Source organism: Hemitrygon akajei, chromosome 7, assembly GCF_048418815.1.
Source record: "Hemitrygon akajei chromosome 7, sHemAka1.3, whole genome shotgun sequence".
Classification (NCBI taxonomy): domain Eukaryota; kingdom Metazoa; phylum Chordata; class Chondrichthyes; order Myliobatiformes; family Dasyatidae; genus Hemitrygon; species Hemitrygon akajei.
The window spans coordinates 154,691,314-154,710,405 of NC_133130.1; the positions used below are offsets into that span (position 1 = coordinate 154,691,314).

Sequence of the window (19,092 nt, forward strand, 5' to 3'; positions counted from 1 at the left end):
ATTGAATAGTGGAACAGGTTCGACGGGCCTTATATTTCTGATGTTTTTTATGTAATGGTGTTGCCAAGAGTTAGTCACATAGTATATTTAGTTACTTATTAACTGATCCAATATCATCCTGTGCTCTGTGAAATGAACTGCCGACCATACAACACATTGCATTTTTTAATGAGAAGCACAAATTTTATTTGATTAGTTTGCAATACTTGGCAATGCCTTGGCAATCTTTCTTGGTATATTGATGTCAAATGGGATGATAATTCTAGTTCCATGTTTATTCTCAGACTTCACCTTTAACAAAATAATAATGTTATACAGCTCTCATATGATGTTTTTCAACACTTTAGATGAATCTTTTCTAATGACTAACTCTATCCCCAGTTATTTTGTACCCATGTCTGCTCTACTTTAGTCCAAAGAAGATAGGTAAATGAGCAGGCAATCCGATCCCAAATGTTTGCCATAAGTAGTCCAGACTAACCACAATGAAGCATGTGCAGTGGTTTCTTAAAGTTTATAGAATGATTAAAAATAATTAGTATATTGGGTGACTAAAATGAAGAAAAGCTTATAGGAAAAAATGAGTGGGTCTTTGCCTAGTTGTGAAGAACATTTGAATGATACATCTAACTTTTAGCTAGCATCCCTAACTTCATAAGTTTGCAGACTGAGATTTTGGGGGGGGTGGTGGGGGATCAAACAGCTTGCAGTGTGAGTCTTACACTTTTCTGCTTGTGTGCAGAATGGGATAGTTGCTTGGTGCTATTCTATTCCGAATGGAAGAAGTTTACCTGGCTGAAAAAGATTAGTGAGGTGAAAAGATGAGTAGTTTATGAATATTAAACACCCAGCTACTGATACCATAGGTACTACTGCTGTCATTTGGTTCAGTTGATTCCCTCCTCCTCTGTATTAGTTTTAAAGTACTAAACTGTTCTGATGTACCATCTGAAGAACTGACTGCTCAGGAGTTGACATTTCTTTTAGTACAATTTATTTCTTTACACAAAAGGGATTTTGTTGATCAGAATATTTTATTAAGTATAATCTTGGCATTTCTCAGTTTAACTATAAGTAATAAGTTGCAGTTATAACATATTCACATTTTAATAATAAAATTGACACGTTGTAGCCGCTGACGTGACTCAAGAGACAGTACAGTCATTGATGCAGAAGTTCAAGGAGAGCTTTCGAACAAACACGCCAATTGAGATCTCCCACCTGCAGCAGGCACCACGCAGCACATCCACAGGACGAAAGAAGGGAAGGAGGAATAAAATTAGAGGTAGGATACACAACTAGTTAAGAATATTTCTAAAATACCCATTTAAGCTAAGAGGTGATGGTAAGTTGGTGATGGAGGTGGTGATACTGGTGGTGGGCAAATGCATGCACTAACTATGAACTTACACCAATTCTAGAGGTTCTCCTGATTAAAGTCTTCCTCATGCTCCCACTATTGCTTTCACCAATGCATCTATAAAATACACACTCAGACTCATTCATGTTGCTATAGGCTATAAATTGAAATATAAGGGGGTAATAGTATTCAAAATAGCAGTCTACAGATGTTGTTTGGTGATCTACTCATCCTTTTTTACTGTTAAGCAGCACTGGTCAGTCAAAATCAACATATCTTTCTTCAACTTTGCAAAATAGTAGTTGCAGAGAGTTCTAAACTCAGTCAGCTCCATCATGGGCACTAGCCTCCATAGTATCCAAGACATCTTCAAGGAGCAATGTCTCAAAAAGTTGGCACCTATCATTAAGGATCCCAATCACCCAGGACATGCCCTATTCTCATTGTTACCTTCAGGAAAGAGGTTTTGAAGCCTTAAGGCACACACTTAATGACTAAGGAGCAGTTTCTTCCCCTCTGCCATCCAATTTCTAAATGGACATAGAAACAATGAACACTATCTCACTACTTTTTTATTTCTGTTCTTCCATTACTTATTTAAGAACTATTTAATATATGTATTTTTAATATTTACAGCAATTATATATATTTTCTGTCATTAGTTTTTTTTCTATATTATCATGTATTGTACTGCTGCCGCAAAGTTAACAATCTTCACAACATATGCCAGTGATATGAAACCTGATTCTGATTCAAAAGTTGACTGTTTTCAAAGATAATACTGATGCTCAGAGCTGGATGGCAAATTGACATGGTATGTATAAAAATTGCAAATGATTTATACTTGGTCAACTTGCTCTGGATGAGGGAAAGGATAGACTAAGAGAACTCCAAATATTGTGGTATAACAAAGCTTAAACAAGTGGTTTGTGATACGGATGTCTGTACAGGAATTTAAAAAAAATAGAAAATGCTGGACCTGTCCTTCACATCAAATGTTAGCTGTTTCTCTCTCCATAGATGCTACTTGACCTCTGAATGTTTCCAGCCTTTTCTGTTTCTATGTCAAATTTCCAATACCTAAGTTTCCTTTGATTTTCTGAGTACGTTGCAGGTTGACCTTCATAAGAATGACGCTGCCAGATTTGACATAGGTTTTGTGTGAACTCAATAATAAGACAAAGTTTTGGATTGGTTCCATGTGGGACAAAACGAGGATTAAGTTACATGGATTCTAAATTTTAGGACTGTGTGCCAGCTCAGTATTTTTTATTATGATTGAGGGTTCAAGATCAAGACCTTCGATCTGCCAACATATTCCGTCTTTTGCTTAATTCAAGGCAAGTAGTAATAAAAAGCAGCTGGAGGTGAATTAGATCTAAACCTGTGTGAAACATTTTTGTCAAGCAGGGGAATTGAAAGTGTTATGTTTATAATATTTAAATGATAAGAAAGCAAGTAACTGCAGTGTAATTAAGTAGGAGAGGATGATGATGATGCAAATACATTGGAAAATAAATGGTTTAGTGGACTTTATAATTAGTAATAAATTAAGATAAATTGAATGAACTCAAACAAGTTATTTGCTACGGTCAAAAGCTGTCTTACTGTTATCTTTCTTATGGACACAGGATAATGAAAAACATGAAATATGACAAGTGAAGATAGATAGTAATAGAATTTCTGGATCAACCTGGGTAGCTTTTAGATGGAAGGTGAACAGTCTTTTTGTTTTGTACTTGGAAACCAAGTATGTATACAGTTCAAAGCAATGCACAGAAAATATTGGAGGAACTCAACAGGTCAAGTAGCAACTGTAGAAATGAATAATTGGTTGACGTTTCGGGGCAGAACTGAGAAGGAAAGGGGAAGATGCCAGAATAAAAAAAGGTTGGGGGAAGGGGAAGGAAGTGAGCTGGAAAGGGATAGATGAAGCCAAGTGGGTGGAAAAGGTCAACGGCTGGAGAAAAAGGAGTCTGATAGGAAAGGTGAGCGCACTATAGGAGAAACGGAAGGAGAAGAAGACTTAGGGGGAAGTAATAGGCAGGTGAGAAGAGGTGAAAGGACAGAGTGGGGGGAGGGTGGATTTGTTCACCTGAAGGAGAAATTAATATCCATACCATCAGGTTAGAGGCTACCCAGACAGAATATAAGGTGTTGCTCCCCCACCCTGAGCATGAACTTATCTTAGTATAAGAGGAAGCCATGGACCAACACATTGGAATAGGAATGGGAATCGCAATTAAAGTGTTTGGCCACTGGGAAGTCAGGTATACAGTTGTCCCTGGTATCAGTGTATTTGTTGACTGGTGTGGACATAGTGGGTTGAAAGATCTGTTATTGTTCTGAATGTCTGTATGACCCCATGTAAACACAGTAAAATCCAGAGTCAGTTTCATTTCATATTTCTGGATGGCCTGATTATTACAAAGTGGTTCAGTGTTTCAAATGGCTTAGAAAATGTCATACATTCCTCTTTCAACTCTGTTTGCTGAGATAAATAATGCATTTTGCACTTTCGTATCTTCAGTGTGAAGTTTTGAATTCCAGAAGTAAGTTGAAGAGGCCACAAATATGTATTCCCTGTTCCCTGTCACCAAAAATAGAAAATATGTCACTTCTGGAAGTGAAATGTAAGAAAATGTTCGATGTTTCACACAGTTCTGATGACAGTTTCAGTCATTAATCATTATGCAGTTCAGATGAAATTAATGGTTGTCTCTGTATTTTACTGTTGGTTCAATGTCAGCTAATTCTGATGAAGGTGTAGTAAAAGTAAATTAGAATAAAAAATTGAACCATTAGAAACCATGCAGTAGTAAATATGTCAATCTTAGACAAAACTTCAAGCTTAACTGGAAATTAATAGGCAAGTGAGAAGAGGTGAAAGGACAGAGTGGGGGGCAATGTAAATTGGAAAGGCATGTATTCATGTTAAGGAGAAAGAATCATAATCATAGATGACACTTTCAATTTTCAAAGGTAGCCAATGTGGCTACCTTTGATTTACGATTCCATAAAGTGTCTCAGAGAGCTACATTTTCAGGATTTCTCCAAAGCTTCGATGATAAATTGTAACATCCTCACCAACTCCAGTTATTTAGCTAGTGTCCTCTTCATGTACCTCTCTGAAATTGAGACCTCTTTTACCAAGAAGGACAAAGGCTTCAGGAACATGGCAACACTATAACTTGTAGGGTTCTCGCCAAGTCACATACCATCTTGGCTTGTAAATATATTCTCTACTCTAGTGGGTTGAGGGGGCTAGATCACTGGTAGCATTTCAAAAGGAAAAAATATATACTTTTGAAATATTAAAGAGCTACGGGGAACAAGCATGAAAGGAAAGATAAGACCTGAATCAGATCATTCATGATCAAAGTTCAAGGTTAAAAATACATTTATCATCAAAATATGCATGAAGTACAAAATCCGGAGATTCATCTTCCTGCAGACAGCCACGAGATAAAGAAGCACCATGGAACCAATTCAGAGAAAATATCAAATACACCAGGGGTCACCAACCTTTTTTGCACCGTGGACCGATTTAATATTGACAATATTCTTGCGGACCAGCCAAAGGCAGGGGTTGGGGGGGGGGGGGGGGGGGGAAGGGTGTTAATGCAGCGATACTTGAAGGAGGTTCCTTATGTCCAGTCTATTCCGTAATTTAGTTTTCGTGGCTCTCAGCACTTGCTTCTGTCTTGCTTGCTGACATTTTTTTCCTCTCAAAAAACTCAACAGGTTTGTCCTTAAGTGCAGGCTGTTTGGACTCAAGGTACTGAGGGAGTTTTGAGGGCTTCGTTGCCTCATTAGACAGCCTCCGGGCCCAAACTCCAGCTTTCCGTCCACCACCAGATGTCTTGGCCAGGTGCGGCTGGGCGTGGGTGGGGTGAGAGGACAAGGTCAGCACTGGAGGTCCCTGTGCTGGGGCCGTGGTGGTCGCAGTCCGGTGAGAGCAACCGAGCGAGGAGTGCGACAGGGCGCGTGCCCACCCCCCTTGTAGGTCGGTAGGATCTATCAGCCAGCAAAAGCTTGGTTCAAGAGTTAACTTTCAGTAGATGGCAGCAAGGTAGCTGCTCCGCTATTTACGAAACCCTGAGCCCGAATTAGGTCGTCTGCGAATATTTTAGCACCGGGTTCACCACGAACATTCGGTGTGCTAAACAGGTTTAGAGGCGGCGCCCATCTGTCTGCGCTCCAGGCCAGTAACATTGGCACTTCTCGCCAGCAGCACGAGGCGGCCAATTACCAGAGGCCAACCAGTGATCCCTTGCGTGAGTGTATCACTGCATTTAGGCGACTGATGACCTTGTGTGCGTTCAACAGTGGGCATCACAGGGAATGAGGAAAGGTGCAGCTGACTCACATCGTTTCATATTGCCAAATCATATCGTTTGCTCACAGCCCGGTAGCACATGCTTTGTGAGCTGGTACTGGTCCATGGCCCAGTGGTTGGGGACCACTGAAATACACAACATGCAACTAAAAAAAATCATGCAAATAACAAAGAAACAAGCGAATAACACGCAGTATATTAAACATCTAACCACAGAGTCCTTGAAACAGTAGAGGAATTGTTAAGATTAATTCAGTATAGTTCAATTTAGTACCGTTTTATTCGTTGACTGCAGGTCGTAAAGCCTGTCTGCTCTGATCAAAATCACGCAAAATAGCAACTTAAAAAAGGAGTAACCAGAAATCAGAAACACATAGGACACAAACTGCAGATTGCTCTAAGGATGAGTCCAATCCATAAACCATGCTGATCGTACCTTCCCCGAGACCCAAGACTCCGGTACCTTCCTACAGCAGCAGCATGCAAGAGGGAGAGGGAGACTGGTCCAAAGCAGGCAGATGGTGCTGAATGACTGCTCACCTTCCACTCTATTCCTCAATGACTTCAATCTTGCTTGATGCTTTAATTGGCAAGTTGGTTGAGAACTTGAGCCAATCATGGGTTTGCGTTCTGCCATTAGGCCTCACACTCCATTTCCGACCTCACTCTCAACCACGCCAAATTCCATCAGAGACAACAAAAGTCCCAAATCACTCCAATTGTACACAAATTAGTAGTAGAAGCATATTTAAAAGAAAAGGTAGTTTCTTGAACTGTCTGCAAGATATCCCTGTTAGTTGAATTGGTTGCTGGTGCCATCTTGCCACAGATTATATTGAATAGCCGGCAGACTTGAAGACCTATGTTGTTAGATTGTATGTTCCTTCATTGTTGCTGGATCAAACGCTGACCTTCACACCCAACAGCATTGAGAGAGTACCTTCACCAGAAAAACGTCAAAGAATCAGAATTACCACCTTCTCACAGCCCATAAGGGATGGCTAATGTATGACGGCTTTCCCAACAATGCCTGGATCCTGAAAAACGAACAATTTTAAAAAAGCTGCTTGGTAGAATGTGACCATGTTGGATGAAAATGGAAAGCAACATTCACTTGGCACTGAAGAGCTCAAAGGATCAAGTGGAAAGTATGAAAAAATAATGGAAAAGTGCACACCTGCTCCACCTAGGGACCTGCCTTTGGCTTTCAATGCTGTATAATTAAACTTATTTTTATGCATTGAATGGGAGATAAAAAATGCAAATCTGGAAGAATGTCATTAAAACTTCCCAAGTATAAAGGTAAGTTAAAGAAATTATAATTATATTGTTATTAAAGATAACCCCAAATGGGTTTAATATATCACAACTTCGTGAATGTCACCTGGATGTAACTTAAAACACACAAGTCAAACAATGGTAATACAGGTGATATGAGGTATTTCCATCTGAAAGCAGCAAGACGTTGCCTCAGGTGGAGCAGGTGTGAGAGGTTGTGCATTCTTTCCATTATTATTGGACCAGATAGTTAGTGTATTTTCATTTCTTTACACTCACACTTAACTAATAAGCAATTTAAAATGACTTTTATTCACTTGAAAACATATAAAGAAATAAGAAACATTAAAATTTATTTGAAAATCTCAGGAGTGTTGTTGACCAAAGCTAAATCTTATAAATCTTTTGCCAAAACATCAGTTGAGGATATGCTTCCACCCAGCAAATGAGACACAGCCCCAGGGCACCTTGACAGCCTTGAAAAAGGCAATATTTTGTTCTTTATGTTCTCTCAAATTATGTGTCTGAATTTTAACATAGTTAAACATTGACTTTCAGAGACATTTTAAACCATGTTTAAAAATAAAATATTTAAATTACTCAATTTCTTTTTTGAATTATTAAAAATAAAATTACCTCATTCTCCTTCCTAATATAAACAAGAATAGCCACAAGTCATTCAGAAAACTGTTAGACAATCAAGCAAATTGAAAAAGTTTTAATAAAAGGGAAATTGTGTTTGACAGGTTTATTGGAGTTCTTGGGCAATATGACACATAAGGTAGACAAAGGAAAAGCAGAAGATGTAATATATTTAGATTTATGGAAAACATTCAGTAGAGGGTCACATTAAGTATTACTGTGGAAGATAAGAGTGCACAGATCTGAGAGAATATGAATAATAATTTGGCTAAATTAGAATAACGTGTCAGAATGAATGATTTATTTTTGAATTACTGATTACTTTTAAAGTAGTTTGTTCCTCAACTATTTCCAATATATCCTTGGATGAAAGGAGTAAGCAAATATGTTGATACAAAGATAGATGGGCCAGTAATTTATGAGAAGGAACAATGATTCTTCAAGTATATATCTTAAGTGAATAGGTAAAGAAATGGCAGATGAACTATGATGTAGGAAAGAGGGAAGATTTATTGCAAAAAGTACAAAGTATAAAATTAGGCTGGTTTTCTTGAAACCTAAAGCGATATTGGTGAGGCCATACTTCTAATACTGTAAACAGATTTGGTGTTCACATTTCACAAAGGATAAAGTGGTGTTGGATACAATGCAGGGAAGATCCACCTTGCTGATTGCTGGGATGAAGGAGTTGATTTTTAAGAAAGGTTTGCCCTAAAATCATTGCAGTACAGAAAAATGAGAGGTGATTTTGTATTCTCAGTGGGATTGACAGAAATCCGCACAGGTTTTTTTTCTTCAGTTGGGTTAGTATGGAGTTTAGAACCAGGAAAGATAGTTTTACAGTAGGTACATACATTGATGTTGAAGACGAGAAGGAATTTCTTTTCTCAGAGATAAGTGACTCTTTTGAATTCTCTATCCAGTGAGCTGCAAAGGTTGAGTCCTCGAAGATATTTAAGATGGTGATTGATAAATATTAGAACTACTACTGAGTAAAGCAAAATGGGAAGAAAGCAGTAAAGTGGAACTGTGACCAATTTTAAATCAGCTCTGATCCCAAGTGCAGCAAGTTGAAGGTCCAAATTGATGGTGCTTCTGCTCCTCTTTCTTATATTACTCTGCTGAAAATGATGGCGTCCCATTGGCTGGGGAATCCCACAAAGACCGAGCTCCATATCATTCCAGCAACAATGCTCAACAACAGATTTAGTGCTGTCTCCTACTCCAACTCTCGTCAGGTCTGCGATATGACACAATGTACAAAGATTCAAAATACATTTATTATCAAAGTCAGTATGCAGTATACAACCATGAGATTCTTCTTCCAATAGACAACCACAAAACAATGAAAAACACCATGAAGCCTCTTCAAAGAAATCATCAAACACCCAACGTGTAAAAAAACAAATCTTGCAAACGGTTAAAAAAAAGGGAGAAACAGATAATAAAGCAAAAAGCCATAGCATCCTTGAAACAGTCTAGGAATGTTCAGTATAGTTCAGTTCCGTTCAGTTTAGCACTGTGTCTTTCGTTGACTGCAGGCCCCAGAGCCAGATGTCCCCATCCAAGCTGAACAAAATAGCAATAAAGTAACCAGAAACCAGAGACAACTGAAGTTTCCTTTAGGGCTGACAATCACAGGGAAGGTCATCGCCTATTAAACTGGTTCCCAATTGGTTTGGGCAAAACAAAAATAATAAAACTTAGTTCAATTTAGCTCAGTATCAGTCGCCCCATTACTGAATTGTTCCCACAACCTATGGACTTCAAGGAATCTTCATCTTGTGTTTTCAATGTGTTTTGCTTATTTTATTATTATTATTATTTTTTTTCTATTTCTTCTTGCACATTGGTTGTTATCTGTCCGGTTGGGTAAGGTCTTTCATTGATTCTGTTGTGTTTCTTATATTTACTGTGATTGCATCTCGGGGATGTACATGGTGGCATATATGCACTCAGCTAATAAATTCACTTTGAACGTTGAACTTTGATGCAATTTACAGTTGACTGGTCAATTGTCATCAAAGTAAAAACTCTGCCGCCCTCTTCTGTTTATCTCCAGACCCATGCTAATCTGAGATTTTATGAATGTATTTTTCAGTAGTTTAAGTCATCTATGAATCTTTTGGAACACTAATTTTTAAGGAAACAGAAGCAAACATTTCTGCAGTTTTGGATTAGCTGCAGGCATATGATAAACTGATTCTTCAAAAAAGGTTTGCAATTCTATTGTTTTTTTTATATTACAGTGAAAATCTTACATCTTAAGAGCAAAATAAGCATTTTGATAGGCTGGATTTAATATTGAGGCAAACATCAGGAAGTGTGAGGGTTAAGGTGTGTTTTAGTTAGGAAAATCATTAACTTGGAAACATAGAAAATAATAAGTGGATTAGGACATTCAATCCATCAAGACTGCTTTGCTTTTTAATAAAATCATGACTGATCCTTAACACACGAGATTCTGCAGATTCTGGAAATCTTGAGCAAGGCACACAAAATACTGGAAGAACTCAACAAGTCAGACAGCATCTTTGGAGGGGAATAAACAGTTGACATTTTGGGCTGAGATCCATCTATTCCACTACTATATTCTTGCTGTGATCCCACACCTCTACCTCTTGTGGTAAGACTCCAGAAATCTATCTCCTTCCTATATATAAGCAGCAATTGCTACTTCACAGCCTTTTGTTGCAGTGAATTCCACAGGTTTAGCATCTCGTGAGTGAAGAAATTTCTCCTCATCCCAAACTTAAATATTTTACCTCATGCCATGCTACTGTAAAGAAGATTTGAGCCATCGCAACCAGGGGAAACATTGCCCTAGGATCAAGTGTATCTCACCCTTCATAATTTCTTTTGTTTTCTTCTAAACTGTGCTGAATGAAGGCTGAATTGATCCACTCTCTCATCACAAGTTAGTTTGGTCTAGTGAGTCGGTATCCTCGTCTTTATTTGTTATACAATTTACAGTCATTTTCATTTTGCTAGAAAAAGTAACTGCCTAATAGAAACACGTCTACATGTAATGATCAGTAAAATAGAGAATTATACAACAACAGTGATAAGCGTTCAGATTTTTATTTGTATTTTTCACATGGTGGTTACAACGCTAACCAATGTTGAGGATTCTGTGGAAGTCCTGGACCACCTATTTGTGGTAACTTTTCACACTGTCTTGTTCATAAGTAGTTTTGCTAATACAGGGCTCCAACTTCAAATGACCTGAGATTCATAAATCATGGGTTATTAGTGCTGAACTACTTTGCCTATAGTTTCAGATTGACCTTGTTTGAAATAATAAGCTTTATTCCTATACACAAGACCAAAGTATTTCTAGGGCAGAAGTTGATAGATTCTTGATTACTCAGGACATGAAGGGATATGGGGAGAAGGCAGGTGACTGGGGCTGAGAGGGAAATGGATCAGTCACGGTGAAATGGCAGAGCAGACTCGATGGACCAAATAGCCTAGTTCTGCTCCTACATGGTCATATGTTACACACAGTGAGTAAATTAGTGGGTGAGAGAAGATGTCATCCTTAGAATGAAGCTGTCAGCTAGGATATAAGAAAATGGAACAAAATCCAGAAATATTAGTACTTTCTAATGATTAAGATAGTGGCAACAGTATCTGTTGTAAAGCAAGATTGTATGGAAATTGTAACTTTGTGAACTGGGAAGCATGCAGTCTCAACAATGATAGACAGTGCCAAACAAAACATTCCAATGTGCGTGATCCAACTACATAACATGTGTTTCACACATTGGGGCAAAATACTTGGAGTAAATTCAGGCTTCAGAAATAGATTTGGTGCTTTCTTAAGACTGGCTCAGTTCTGAAAACTGATCTGTCCTCCATTTTGGATGTTGAGATATATGTTTTCGTTCGACATTTTTAATAATTAAAATCTTCTGGTGTGGGTGCTATGCCATTCTCTTATCATGTCTTTAAACCTGAAGATGTAGCTAGCTAGTGAGTCAGCAGGATCTACATGATAGCAGCACAGGAGCTAGGCTTGCCCATTCAGCCCGGTGGTGAGTCTGTTCTGCAGTTGACTAAGCTTATTGGTTGATCGGTGACAACGCTTCATAAGCCTTTTTATTCTCACACACTCTCAATAACAAAGACTAACAACTATTTTAAAAGTTACCTGATTTTACATCAGTGGTCATTCTCAAAAGAATACTCCCTTCTATATTTTTACTCCCCATGACAACTTGGACATTATCATCAGATCTCACTTAAACTTTCTAAATACCAGGTGTATGACATTGATTATGTAATCACCATATTTTAACTTTTGGAATGAAGTTCTCATCCCACACCCCATAAGAACAGTACAAGACAATGATATATCACTTAGGACTGTTTTGAGTACCTCAGGTGTAAATAAACATGGCTTTGAGGAGATGAAAGCTAACTTCAATCCTTTGGTACTCCAATATAAACTTGAACATTTCATTAATTACTTGAGTGTCCTTTGCACTTGTCCTTCTCAATGATGTATGCACTTTGCCCCCAAGAGACTTGTTTTGATTCTTGCTGCTCACTATACATGAAGTACTTTAATCTCTCCTTGCACATGTGCTCTTGTGGACTTTATTTGTCTTCAGTGTATTCCATTTACCCCACATCTGCCCATTTTTTAAAATCAATTAAATTCTCCATTGTAACTTAATCCTACCCCATCTACACTGTTTTTGTTCAACTCCAGTCTGTGACTTTCGCTCCCGTCTTAATAAATATATTTTTTTAAATGTGAGATCGAATAGATGAATGGAGTCAGTATAGGAAAGGAGATGGACTGGAAATTGAGCCAGAGACTTACCTTCCAAATTTGCCACACATTTAGCCAAGATCCTCTGCACATCTACAATACCAGCATCTACATACTTGACAATGTAAAAACTTCCCTGATGTGCCCTGTCAATAAAAAGCAGGATGAATACAATCCAGCTAATTACTGTCCCATCAGTTTATATTTAGTCACCAGCAATCAAATTCCAACAGAGCAATCAAGGTACACTTCCTCACCAGTGATCTGCTCAATAGTGCTGTTTAAATCCTTTGAGAATGAATCTTCTTCAAATTTAATTACAGCTGCAGATCAACATGGGCAAAGGTGCCATATTCTTGAGATGAGCTGCACTTGACTTCAACACCAAGGCTTCAGTCTTTGACCTCACTTTTTCACTTCCCTGGATGAATGCAGCTCTAAGAATAATCAAGAAATGTGACATTATCTGCATTAAAATAGCCCATTTGATTGGCTGTCCATCTATCACCCTGAATATTATCTTTCTTTATCATTGGTGTATTGTTGCTTTGCTGTGTCTGCCTACAAAATGCACAACAGGATTTCACCAGGGCAGGTTCTGCCCCCTCAGGAACAAGGACAGCCAGTGCAAGGGAACACCAGCACCTGCAATTTCCTCTCCAGCACAAACGTATTACCTCGATAATTGCACTGTCCAAGTATCTTCTCAGGAACAGTTGGAGGGGCTCAAATAGACTGTTCACCTTGAGGCCAATGACTTAAATGACACCTACCCCAGAACTCAGACTTAAATGACACCTACCTCAGAATCAGAATCGGAATCCAGTCTAATATCACCAATATATGTCATGAAATTTGTTGTCTTTGCAACAGCTATACAGTGCAACACATCATAATAGACTTAAACATGAATTGTAGTAAGGATATATATATATATATATATATATATATATATATATATAACACAATTAAATTGAATAAGTAAAAATAGAAATAAAAAAGTAGTGAGATAGTGCTCATGGGTTCAACATCCATTCAGAAATATGATGGCAGAAGTGAAGAAGCTATTCCTGAATCATTGAGTGTGTGCCTTCAGGCTTTTGTGCCTCCTTCCTGATGTAGCAATGAGAAGAAGGCATGTCTCGGGTAATGCGGGTCCTTAATGATGGATGCTGCCTTTCTGAGGCATTACTCCTTGAAGATGTTCTGGCTGGTGCACATGATGAAGCTGACTAAGCTTACAATTCTCTGCTGCTTATTTTGATCCTATGGAGTAGATCCCACCCTCCCCTCTTCCATACCAGACAGTTATTAAAAAGATATTTATCAATTTTAAATTGATATTTTCAGATTCCAGAATTAATTCTTGCAGCACAGACACACCAGTGTGTGCTGGCCATACAATGTCAGGTAATATAAAGGCATGAGAATTAATTATAGTTGACAAATTGGTCTTCTTAAGCAGACAGACAAATGAATCATTAAAGAGTGGAAAAGGAGCTTGGTGGTAATGTTGATAATAAAGTTTTGCCCATTAATTTACTGAGGTACCAAGACAATAGCCTTGTCTTCATATAATCAACCTTATTTAAGTTAGTATCAGGATAGTGTCTATATTTTGCAGTATATTATCTACTTGTCTGAAAGCATCACTATTCATTACATTACATAATGAGTCACTGGCTTGCCAAATATTAAGGTTTGTCAGGCTAATTAACCCTCAGATAAATGACGTGCACAATACTAGCATCTTTGCTGTTGTACTGTGCTTATTATTTTCTTCTGCCTGTATCCATGCGATAAGAACAGGCAAGATTAAAAAAAAAGCTTCATTTATGCATTGGAGGTAATCTAACTATTTGTTATCTATCATATAAAAAGACAAAATAAAAGTTAAAGCACAGCGAATTAATAAATCCTTTAATCCAACTGTTAAGGATGTTCTGTGACGCATAATTAATTACCATAAAGTATGACCCTTGTGCCACGGAGTTAACTCTTTGCAAAGACTATCAGGAGTTGGAAGAAGAGGTTGTATGGAACATTATTAATTTATCAGATGTGGAGAGGTGATCGGAGAGACAAAATGATTGAAAAGTAAGAGGATGGATGTGAAGAAAATGAAGGACCATTTTTAAAGGATGCTTATTTAGTAGAAAAAGCCCCCAGCCGTGATGTAGTTAACATCCAAGACCTGTGCTCCTTGCAGCTCTCAGGTGTGGTAAAGATTTGTATAGGTGATATTGAATGAACTTTGTTGATCATTTGCACTTTTCTGTGCTTGCCCAGCAGTCTTTTCATTAGTGCATAACACAACTTGGTAAAGGCTAAACACTAAATCTATGTTTTGGCTGCTGTGGTATGACATATGTACAACTAATGGATTTAATTGTATAACATGAGGAAAAATGCCACACAACAATTTTGAAGTGTTTGAAATGATTTTAAAGGGAAAATAACTTTCTTCATGAATAGCATTTGTAGATTAGGAACCAGTTCAATTAATAATATTGTTGCATCCATGGAAGGTAAATTGGAAGTTTACAGTTACTTGCAAAGCACCCATAGTCAGAAATGTAACAATGAATAAAATTAAACATTTTGAATGCCATTAGTTGATTTAGTGAAGTTATTTTTCAAAATATTAAATGAAATGATGGAAAGGAAATTGAGAAAATATTTTTGTTGGTTGGGATGTTTAGGATAAGACTATTCAGCCCATAATACAACCAGACCCTTCAGGTGTTCATCTACAGAAGATTTCTCCATGAGAAAGTGATGAATTTGAAGCTTTTGTGTCCACAAGCTGCAATTAAGAATTGCTAAGTAAATTATGACTAGACTTCTATTAGAAAAATAGAGGCTAGACTCTTGGCTGTGTGGAGGATCAGAGGGATATTGGGGTCCACGTCCATAGGCCACTGAAAACTGCTACGCAGGTTGACTCTGTGGTTAAGAAGGCATATGGTGCATTGGCCTTCAATAACTGTGGGAGCTTCGAATTGGAAGGATGGGTTAGTAAATTTTCTGATGACACAAAGGTTGGGGGTGTTGTGAATAGTGTGGAGGGCTGTCAGAGGTTACAGCGGGACATTGATAGGATGCAAAACTGGGCTGAGAAGTGGCAGGTGGAGTTCAACCCAGATAAGTGTGAGGTGGTTCATTTTGGTAGGTCAAATATGATGGCAGAATATATTATTAATGGTAAGACTCTTGGAAGCATGGAGGATCAGAGGGATATGGGGGTCCACGTCCATAGGCCACTGAAAACTGCTATGCAGGTTGACTCTGTGGTTAAGAAGGCATACGGTGCATTGGCCTTCAATAACTGTGGGAGCTTTAAGAGCTGAGAGGTAATGTTACAGCTGTATAGGACCTGGTCAGACCCCACATGCAGTGCTGTGCTCAGTTTTAGTGACCTCACTACAGAAAGGATATGGAAACTATAGAAAGGGCACAGAGTAGATTTACAAGAATGCCTTACGAGAATAGGTTGAGTGAATTTGGCCTTTTCTCCTTGGAGTGACAGAGGATGAGGTGTGATCTGATAGAGGTGTATAATATGATGAGAGGCATTAATCATGTGGATAGTCAGAGGCTTTTTCCAAGGCTGAAATAGCTAACACGAGAGGGCATCGTTTTAAGGTGCTTGGAATTAGGTACAGAGGGGATGTCAGGGGTAATTTTTTTACGCAGAGTGGTAAGTGCGTGGAATGGGCTGCCACCAACAGTGGTGGAGGTGGATAGGATAGGATCTTTTAAGGCACTCCTGGATAGCTACATGGAGCTTAGAAAAATAGAGGGCTATGGGTAACCCTAGGTAATTTCTAAATTAAGTGCTTGATCGGCACAGCATTATGGGCGGAAGGGCCTGTATTGTGTTGTAGGTTTTCTATGTTTCTGTGAAAGGTGGTTTATGTGATTAGGTCACAGACCAGCCACAATCACATGGAATAGAGCAAAGAACTCATCGTTCTCAATTAATGGAAGTAAAAATATGTTCAGAGAATCCATCAGTTCGTGATGAATTGCTGAAATGAACTTAACTGTGAAAGACAAGGGTTGTGGGTGTGTTATGCTTGCCAAAAGATTTGACACTTAATTTGATTTAGACATAGGAATCTGTGAGGCCCTGGGCAACATTTTGGGTGTTTACGATTGTTTAAGATTTGATATGAAACAGAAGCAGTGTTTGAGCCTTGAATTCTGGTAATAGAGGTTGACTGACTCATTGTCTCTTCCTCCTGCTATTCATCCTTAGTGTTCATAACCTTCAGCTCAAAATAATTACCTCACTCCCTCTCACTGTTTCACACTCACTTATTTTTGGAGGAAAATAGTTCAATTTGGAATGAGGAATCTGAGTTAATCTCCCACTCTCTCAAGCGGGAGGTGGATCATATCCCTCAACAGTTCATTTATCCTGAGTTAAATCACATTTCAGCTGAAGCCACAGTATTCTACTCATTCAGTGAACTAAGACATAGTCAATGTGTGCAGTCACTCACACAGGAACATTAGTATAGCCAGACTAAAATTTTGAGCAACATATTCAGATTAGAATACGAATGTTAACCTAATTTCAGCACCACAATCTAGAATTTGTTATAATGCCCAGAATCTCATAAGAGTTTCATTGCCAAAGAAATATCTCCATAAAAAGTACGCTTTGATTTTATACATTGGCTTTGATTCAGTGGGAGAATCCTTTCCTGAGAAATAGAATTGAACCTTCATGGAGCTTCCCTTTATGCATTGTAATAAAAGTTTCACCCAGCAATAAGCTTCAAACAAAACATTCTCTGGTGCACATTTCAAAGCTCAAAGTAAATTTATTATCAAGAAGGCATATGTCACTGTATGCTACCTGAGATTCATTTTCTTGCAGGCACTTACAGTAGAACAAATTTCTACAATAGAATCAATGAAAAACTACAAAGACTGACAAACAACTAATGTGCAAAAGAAAACAAACTACAAACTTTTGTAGAACTAAATTAGAAAATTATATATATATATATAAAACATGAGTTGTAGAGTGTTTAAAATTGAGTCCATAGTTGTGTAATCAGTACAGTGTTGAGGTGCGTGAAATTATCCGGAGCCCGATGGTTGAAGGCTAATAACTGTACCTGAACCCGGTGATGTGGGACCTAAGGCTCCTGTACCTCCTTACCGATGACAGTCATGAAAAGACAACATGGCTTTACAATCTCTCATTACCTTCCTTTTTTAAAGACCTGTGTGAATTCTGATGAACAACAACTGCAACAGTTTTATGATGGGTAATAATCAGTGGCTGTTGTCAAAGATTGGTGTAGAATTTTTATAAACTTGCTGCTGCCAAATCATCTTAAACTGCTGAGTGAAGCAGAAGCAGTTGAGAAACACCAGGAAATAAATAATTATCTTATATTTATCGTATGTAACCTACTCTTATTTAAGTTGACCCATCATAAATTGGGGGACCACTTTGTTGAGCACCTCTGCACCATCCACCACACCATCTTCCCTGTGGCCAGTTCCCATTCCCATTCCGATGTGTGTTCACGTCCTCGTATTGTGCTTAGACGAGGCCACCCTCAGGGTGCAGGAGCAACACCTTGTATTCTATCTGAGTGCCCTCTAACTTGATGGCATGAATATTGATTTCTCCTTCTAGCAAATAATTCCCACCCACCCCACCCTTCCATACCCCACTCTGACTGTTTACCTTTTCTCAGCTGCCTATTACTTCCTTTTGGGTCCCTTCCTTTTCCCTTTTCTCCTATGGTCCACTCTCCTCTTCAACAGATTGTTACTTCTCCAGCCCTTGACCTTCCCGCCCTCCTAGCTTCAACTATCACCTTCCAGTTAGCCTCATTCCCCTTCTTTCTGAGGCCTGTAGAATAGTCTCAGCCCAGAACATCAACTGTTTATTCATTGCCATAGATGCTGCCTGACCTGCTGAGTTCCTTCAGCATTTTGTGTGTGTTCAGTTTACCTTGTTAATTTAATTATGTACATGCATCTACGTATGCATGTACTGTATCTATGCACAGTGTGAATGAATTGCAACAAATTTAGTTATTATCAATTTGTACATGGTCATTGAGTCAGCACAGGTTTTGCCTCCCTCTTCAAATGAGACTCAATTTCTAATGCAGAACTTAAGTCTTTTTATCTGTATTGATCTCCATGCATAGTTGCACTGTCAGTCCTTGGTCAGAGAGAATTCACTGAAGACTCATTTGCCTATTCCAAAGCAGCAGCGAGTTTATTAAAATTCCCACCCACCCACCTTCCCCCTCACCTGGTCTCACCTATCACCTGCCGGCTTGCACTCCTTCCCCTCTCCCCATGTTATTTTGGCTTCTGTCTGCTTCCTTTACAGTCCTGGTAAATGGTCTCATTCTGGAAATTTGACTGCTTATCCCCTCTATAGATGTTGCCGGACTTTCTGAGTTCCTCCAGCATTTCATGTGGTGTCGCTCTAGGTTTCAGCATCTACAGAATCTCTTTTGTTTATGAACAGTAAGGTCTACCGGTCTACCTGTTTCATTTGAGCATCATTACCAAAAGTGGATGAACAGCATTTACCGCTTTGCTGTCACTGGGATGATTAGACTACCTGTTCACTATGAAGCTCCTGAAAAATTTCTTGAAAGTTTTTTTGAAGGCTATCACACCAGAGATGTAGATTATTTTAGAAAG

The 19,092-nt window shown here is 38.5% G+C and overlaps 1 protein-coding gene across 5 annotated transcripts in view; it reads left to right on the forward strand.

Moving 5' to 3' along the window:
- Window positions 1-19,092, forward strand: part of LOC140731037 (astrotactin-2-like) — a 1,710,280-nt gene that overhangs the window by 600,192 nt on the left and 1,090,996 nt on the right. For 4 of the 5 annotated variants that reach the window (XM_073052234.1, XM_073052229.1, XM_073052230.1 and 1 more), the window contains exon 4: window positions 1,133-1,285. The exons of the other annotated variant lie outside the window; for it this stretch is intronic. In XM_073052234.1, the coding sequence (XP_072908335.1) occupies window positions 1,133-1,285 (153 nt within the window). The remainder of the gene's footprint in view (window positions 1-1,132; window positions 1,286-19,092) is intronic. 5 annotated transcript variants of the gene reach the window in all.